This window comes from Lampris incognitus, chromosome 3 (assembly GCF_029633865.1).
Source record: "Lampris incognitus isolate fLamInc1 chromosome 3, fLamInc1.hap2, whole genome shotgun sequence".
Classification (NCBI taxonomy): domain Eukaryota; kingdom Metazoa; phylum Chordata; class Actinopteri; order Lampriformes; family Lampridae; genus Lampris; species Lampris incognitus.
Window position 1 is genome coordinate 26228639 of NC_079213.1, and position 7800 is coordinate 26236438.

General features: G+C 47.2%; 1 protein-coding gene across 1 annotated transcript; it reads left to right on the forward strand.

Moving 5' to 3' along the window:
• Nucleotides 1-4511: 4511 nt before the first annotated feature.
• Nucleotides 4512-7316, forward strand: LOC130110579 (fibroblast growth factor 6-like). The gene is made up of 3 exons (XM_056277729.1): nt 4512-4848; nt 5455-5558; nt 7140-7316. Exons 1-3 carry the CDS (start codon nt 4512-4514, stop codon nt 7314-7316), a joined length of 618 nt encoding a protein of 205 aa, XP_056133704.1.
• Nucleotides 7317-7800: the final 484 nt, after the last annotated feature.

Below are 7800 nucleotides of genomic sequence, written 5' to 3' on the forward strand. Positions count from 1 at the left end.
GTCTCCCCAGCTGTTGTTTCACCATAATCTTCTAAACCCTATGTTAATAAAAGACTAATTAAAGGGACTTCATATCCTAGTGTATCCAGTTACTTACACATGCATAAAGTGTTCAAAAGCTGCATGGCAATACCCTGCAGTGTATTGTGATTGATTTGCCATTTTGTGCGTGTGTGTGTGTGTGTGTGTGTGTGTGTGTGTGTGTGTGTGTGTGTGTGTGTGTGTGTGTGTGTGTGTCCTCAGTAAATGGGTCCAATAAATGCAACAGCTGACCTGACAATAGTAAACGTCAGTCACATTTCTTTTGTTTTGCGTCTCTCTCTCTGTCTCTGTCTGTTCCATGGCACAGACATCCGTCGTAATATGTCAGGTCAAGTCAAGTTTGTGAGGGACAGTTAAGTTACCCAATTATGAGGGCTGGATTCATTTTACTTTCCTCTGCTATCCTGCCCCCCGCCCCCCCGGTGACTGTTGAGTGCGTTTCATTTTTCCCTACTTTAAAGTTTCGTACTTCCCGCACAGAGAGATCGTCTAGAACGAGGGAAGGGAAAAAGTGAGAGTTTATTTGCCTCCATTCTCGACTTTGTGCATCATAATACAAGAAGTGCACACATTTGCGCAGCTATCTTCACGGCAGAGTCATGGAAATCCACGGCCGCCTAACATGAAGCTTGGCCTCGAGCCAGCGTGCCGGTTCCAGCTGAGTGTGTCTGAGAGCTCAGCAGCATCCTCGGCGTGGGCCTTTGTTGGCCGTGCCCACTCATGATCGATCGCAGGTTTACTTCGTCAATAGCCCGGCGCTTTTGTCTATTCAGGCTGTCGGTTGCCAGTGTGCGTGGCCCTGTGCTTAGCCAGCGAATCTGCAGCCCGTCCGAGATGAATTGGTTGTTCGGTCAGGTGTCGGGTCTGTCTGGCCCATTGGGACCGGACGGACATCGACACCTCTCCTCTGTCACGTCGCTCGGCCAGGATTCTCTTGGAATTCTGAAGATAGAAAAACAAAACAACGGTAAATGTTGGGCAAAACCTGATTTCTGATTCATGTGTGATGCAGTGTGCAGCTCTGACTATGTAGGCCTGTCTGCTAACAGTTTCTTATTGTTCCTCTGACTTATGGTTACTTACCACATGGGCTAATCAGATTCATTCATTCATTTTATATATATATATACTAGAAGAACCCCGCTACAATGTAGCGGTTTGATTATCCACCCATCTAAATCTCCCTCCTTTTCATCCTGCCAGCTAACCGCCTTCCCCCTGCCCCTAAACCCCCCCCCCACTCCAACTCCCTCCCCCCAAATGCTCAGAATCATCTGAAATGCAGAGAAAAGTGGTTTTTAGCCATTTTTAGAAAATGCATATTTTGCACAATTATGTATAATTATTATAATTATATTTTAATTTTCTGCTATTTTTCTGGTCCTATCTGGAGCAATACCTACCACCTCCAAAAAAAATTAGGATCATAAGTGCATTTTTGTAAAAATGCATATATTTTGCATAATGCCAAAACATTTCTAAGTCCCAGAAATTTTTTTTATATAGGTGAAAAAATCAAAGATGCTCAGAATCATCTGAAATGCCGAGAAAAGTGGTTTTTAGCCTTTTTTTTATGCATATTTTGCATATTTATGCATACTTATGCATAATTTTATTTTTCTGGGATTTATCCCTTACTCTCTGAGACAATACCTACCACCTCCAAAAAGAATTAGGATCATAAGTGCTTTAGTTTTCGGTCCCGCTATCTACACTAACACCACACACACACATTACGAAAATATGTGAGTAGATATATATATATATATATATATATATATATATATATATATATATATATATATATATATCGTCACCTTCTTAAAATAATGGCCCAAGTCATATTTTCAAGGTTTGCAAAAAAACTGAATAAACTGACAAATTTTGTTTTAGTTTCAGTTTATCCTGTCCAGTTGGTACTGCTCCGCCTCTCGCACCAGCTCAGGCTCCTTCCCTGTCAGAATAAACTGACAAAACATTTTTCAGTTTCAGTTTATTTTGTTTTTTGAAAGAGTTGAAAATATGACTTAGGCCATTATTTTAAGAAGATGACGATGTACATATAACTTTGTTAAGAGAAACACTCAACGGTAGGGAAAGTGCTCAGCAAATAAGGAGCAAAATAATCCAGTAAGTCAAGTCAATTCTTTATGAGACAGTACAAGCCTGTTTCATGCTATAAGCAGTCACCAGCTGCCAAACATCAGCTGACAGCTGATGACTGCTTTACTTGACTTACTGGATTTTATATATATATATACACACATATACATACATACACACACACACACACACACACACACACACACACACACACACACACACATACATACATACATACATACATACATACATACATACATACATACATACATACATACATACATACATACATAGGAATATACATACACATATATACACACACACGTGTTTTATAATGTATACATACATACATACATACGTACGTACATAGGAACACACACACACACACACACATATATGTATATGGGGATGGACAATAATTCAACTGGTATTGTATTGGGATGAACTTTACTCCCTGACATATTGGGATAAGCAATTCTGTGCTCCCCATTAATGATATTGAGAATTTATTACCCAAATCTATCACAAAATGAGGTATGGAATAGTATTCAGGGGGCATTATCTGGAAACCAGTTTTGGTTTGATATTATACTTATTATCACCAAACAGTTCAGTGTGGTGAAGCTCGGTGGCCTCCTCGCACACAGTGTTTTTAGATTGTGGTGTGGGACATCATGTACAATATGCTGTGATTAGCCTGATAAGGATTTCCATATCGCCAGGCACCGTGTAAAGCTGCACAAACACGTTCAGCCAAGCAGGTCTGACAGTTGCACCGCTCATCTTCAGGAAGCGAGTGTTTATCACTCTCTGACCGGTAACACCTCACCTCACCTCATCCATAATGTTTGTTAGAGATGGAGACAACCCTACTCCAGTTGCTGAGGTGGGACTTAAGCCTCCTTGGCAGCCAGAAGCACCTGGGGAACCACTTCTCTGACGCATGGGTATTCCCCACGGTCTGCAACATGCACACCAGCCCCCTTCAGCAAAGTGGCATGTAAATAATGCTTTTAACCAAGCATCATTCCCCTGCAAATCATTCATTATACAATGTTCTGCCTGAGCTCTCTCTCTCTCTCTCTCTCTCTCTCTCTCTCTCTCTCTCTCTCTCTCTCTCTCTCTCTCTCTCTCTCTCTCTCTCTCTCGCTCTCTGTCTGTCTGTTTGTCTGTCTCTGTCAGTCTGTCTGTCTGTCTGTCTGTCTGTCTGTCTGTCTGTCTGTCTCTCTGTCTGTCTGCCTGTGCTCTCTCTCTGTCTCTTTCTGTCTCTCTGTCTCTCTCTGTCTGTCTCTCTCTCTGTCTCTCTCTGTCTCTCTGTCTCTCTCTGTCTCTCTCTGTCTGTCTCTCTCTCTGTCTCTCTCTGTCTCTCTGTCTCTCTCTGTCTGTCTCTCTCTCTGTCTATCTGCCTGTGCTCGCTCTCTCTCTCTCTCTCTCTCTCTCTCTCTCTCTCTCTCTCTCTCTCTCTCTCTCTCTCTCTCTCTCGGTGTGTGTGTGTGTGTGTGTGTGTGTGTGTGTGTGTGTGTGTGTGTGTGTGTGTGTGTGTGTGTGTATCTTACAACAATCTGACCGTGCAGACAAAATATTTGGCTGTGTAAACTTCCTGGACAAACAGCACAGGGAAGTGTCAGACAGGATTGCCATTGCTCTCCGGTGACTGGCGGACTGTTTTTACACCTTCCTTCTAAATAAGGCAAGCAGGCTGCCAGACATATGACCACCATCCCGATTTGGGCTCTGCCACACACAGTATCCATCGCATCCCATGATTGCTCAACGCTATCCAACGAGAGGGGGGGGGGGGACAAAAAACGAACCGGCTCCTCTGCCCCCTATAGTATCTCTCCCGTGTGAAAGGCTGGAGTCAGTCGGAGCACATTCTCCTCGGGACTGGATCGCGACTTTTCTCCCCTCTTTCCTCCTCTCTCTCCTCCCTCCTCCTCCTCCTCCTCCCTCCCATCTCGTCCCTTTTTGACGGGGCAGCGGTGAAGTCACGGTGATGTCATATGAGGATGCAAGAAGCCTGGCGAGGTGAGACAGTAGTTGGGTGAGTGGTGCTCTCCACGGCCAGCGTTGCCTATCCAGAGGCGCGGAGCTGCGAAAGATGGTGATCGCCACCTGCACCTCCTCCTCCTCCTCTTCCTCCTCTTCATCATCCTCCTCCTCCTCCTCTTCTTCTTCATCCTCCTCAAGCTCCGTCGCGCTCTGCTCCTCTTTTACTGCTCACATCTCGGGCTATGCTGCCGTGCCCGGGGCCTTGATCTGCCTTCCCAAAATAAGCCCTCGCCACCATGCCAAAGGACGGGAAATAAGAAGAGCCGTATATTTAGGGCCGGTAACTTGGACCACGTGCCCCAAAGGTAAACCGGATGGCCGTTGCGCAAAGGTGCCGCTCCAGTATGTCCTACGAGGCCAGGACGCAGCGCACACGGACGGCGCTTATTGTGCTGCTGACTTCTCTCGTGGGGATCGTGTCATCGTATCCGATCAGGACTAATGCAACTTCGCTGGAGAGGAGATGGGAGACGCTCTTCTCCCGCTCCTACCTGGGTGTAAGTGGCGGAAAAGCGGAGTTGAACTGGGAGAGTGACTATTTGCTCGGCATCAAAAGAGTGCGGCGACTTTACTGCAACGTGGGCATTGGGTTTCACCTGCAGGTCCTCCCGGATGGCGGGATTAGCGGCGTGCACAGTGAGAACCAATACAGTGAGTTGCATTCGAGCAATGCACTGCGTGTCCGGCGGGACGTGGCGGCCGAGTAGCCCTGCTCCGAAGCCCGGCTTCCCTGTGAAAATTACTTTGAGCGAAAATGACCTAATCTTGCATGATATTTGAAATCGGGGGGGGGGGTGTCGGCGTTGCCTGAAAGTGTGTGAAAAGCAATGACAAAATCTATTTTAAAAAAAGAAAACACAACCCGTTCAGTGCGAAATATCTTCCCAGGCCAATACATGACATGAATGCTTGGACCGATATAGACGCTAACTTATTTTTACCCCCACCCCCCCGTGTCCGGCTGCAGGACAGAAACAAATTACCATGTATGCACGTAATAAAGTCCACTTATAAGAGAGTGGGGTTGTTTCGACTGAGAAAGATAAGGAGGGGGGGGGATAATGCTTATCGCTAACAATATCTCTCAAAAGAGAAAGAGAGAGAGAGATAACATCCAGTCGCAATGCACCTGCAAGGTTACACCCACTGCTGCTGCTGCTGCTGCTGCATAGGCTGGTGGTGCATGGCTTTGTCCCCAATCGCAGTGACTTGTCTGTTTTTTCCCCGGGCTGCTAACCCACATTGTCTCTCGTCTAGGTCTCATAGAGATCTCCACGGTGGAGCGGGGAGTGATAAGCATGTACGGAGTGAGGAGCGAGCTGTTCGTCGCGATGAACAGCAGAGGAAGGTTGTACGGAACGGTACGTGTGCGCCACTATTGGCTGTTTCTTCCAACAGTATTGTAGTGATAAATGTCATGACACGGAGGGAGAGAGAGACAGGGGGGGGGGGGGGGATGAAGAACCCCCTCCCACACGCCACGCACGCACGCACGCACACGCATCTTCTTGTGTTTCCAGCCTGGTTAAGGTCGTCACCGCGTGGCTGTGGGCTGTCCTAGAGTCAAGAGTCTTTGGCACAAAAAGAAAAGAAGGCGCCTTTAACTTCGCACCGGCGTCTTCATTTGTTCGCCTCGACCGTAAATATTGTGGGCCGCCTGCTTGATATGCAAATGATATGCACGTGCCCTCGGCTGGCGGGTGGCGGAGGAGCACGTCTGCTGTGCGTCACGCATAACGCGCGCTCCCACCAAACTTCTCGGCGTCGCAGAGGCCCGGTAGCGCCTCGGGCGGGACACGTGACACGCTCGGCATTGATGGAGGAAGACTCGCTAATTAAAGAATACCTGTATTCCCAGCAAAGGCCTCCCGAAACTGGACCTGGTTTAGCTCCTGAGGAACCATCCAACACTTTTTATATTTTCATAATCAAGGTAGAAATAGATTTATGGATATTTCATCTCCACAAGCAATAATAATAACAACAACAACAACAACAATAACAATAATAATAATAGGGGCGTCCGGGTAGCATAGCGGTCTATCTCGTTGCCTACCAACACGGGGATCATCGGTACGAATCCCGGTGTTACCTCTGGCTTGGTCGGGCGTCCCTGCAGACACAATTGGCCGTGTCTGCGGGTGGGAAGCGAGATGTGGGTATGTGTCCTGGTCGCTGCACTAGCGCCTCCTCTGGTCGGTCGGGGCGCCTGTTCGTGAGGGGGAACTGGGGGAATAGCGTGATCCTCCCACGCGCTACGTCCCCCTGGTGAAACTCCTCACTGTCAGGTGAAAAGAAGCTGCTGGCGACTCCACATGTATGGGAGGAGGCATGTGGTAGTCTGCAGCCCTCCCCGGATCGGCAGAGGGGGCGGAGCAGCGACCGGGACGGCTCGGAAGAGTGGGGTAATTGGCCAAGTACAATTAGGGAGAAAAGGGGGCAATAATAATAATAATGACATGCTGGGTGAAATACAATAGGTCTGATTGAAATGAGAAACCTGCCCTGTTATTAACTTCTTGTTAATTCTGACGCAGCTGTGGAGGAAGTGGGGGGGGGTTATGTATCGGGGCATTAGCTGCCCGTCGCTTCCTGTGGTTTATTTTTCATTTGCATTAGTGTGAGTGCTGCTATGCACATTTGGGTAGAAAAAGAAAAAATGACCCAGTGGCCTCACATTGCTTGTCTAGGGCTTTACTGAATGTCAGCCAAACAATGAGGGGTACGAGGGCGGCATCCACATTTGAAAAAGGGCCCATTCTCACAGAGAACCAAAAAGCCCCCCCTCCTCCTCCTCCCCCCATCAGATCTCCTGTAAAGTATGCTTTCTAAGTATTTGGCCGAAGTAAAGGTCATTATGGAAACCATGCACGTACACTGTGATGTCCATCTGGTGGCTCTCATGAGATTCACTAACCTTGCCCCCCCCCCCTCTATTTCAGAGAGTCTTTCGGGATGAATGCAAGTTCAAGGAGACTTTGCTGCCCAACAACTACAACGCCTACGAGTCTTTTGTTTACAAGGGCTCCTACATTGCCCTCAGCAAGCATGGCCGCGTAAAGAGAGGCAACAAGGCCACCACCGCCATGACCGTCACACATTTCCTCCCCCGACTATGAGCAAAACTGGCAATAACTCACTCATTTGCACATGTGGATGTTCCTCCAGGTAATATAGACATGCATCTTTATGATATACACACCGGTGGACTGCAATCTAACCCCATCCCCACAAATATTTATTCTCTTTATATATATGTATATTTGAATAGCTATCTTTGTATGACAACCTGTGTATATGCCATATATACTGTGCTGCTTTTCTGTTTATACGGTCGTGGACGGGGAGAGCCGAAGCCTTTGCCTGTCTCACTTTAACTCGGTGCTTTTGCTGCAACTAAAGCTACGCATCACTTCCTGTTTGTTTGTTTTTTTTTGTTGTTTTTTGGAGGCCGGATGGACGAGCGGTACCCCCCCACCCCCACCCCCCGTGCTTTTAAAGAGTGAAACGAATACTTTTTATTACCTCAGAGAACCACTTTAATGGATTAAGGGGATGCATGGATTTCTGCTCACATTTCCGCTAAATTTGTCATTTCTCTTT

Excerpts from the sequence above, each read along its gene's own strand:
- LOC130110579 (XM_056277729.1), top strand. The coding sequence starts at position 4,512 with ATGGCCGTTGCGCAAAGGTGCCGCTCCAGTATGTCCTACGAGGCCAGG. Across the intron at positions 4,849-5,454 it reads GCACAGTGAGAACCAATACA|GTCTCATAGAGATCTCCACG; the intron begins GTGAGTTGCATT and ends TCTCTCGTCTAG. Across the intron at positions 5,559-7,139 it reads GAGGAAGGTTGTACGGAACG|AGAGTCTTTCGGGATGAATG; the intron begins GTACGTGTGCGC and ends CCTCTATTTCAG.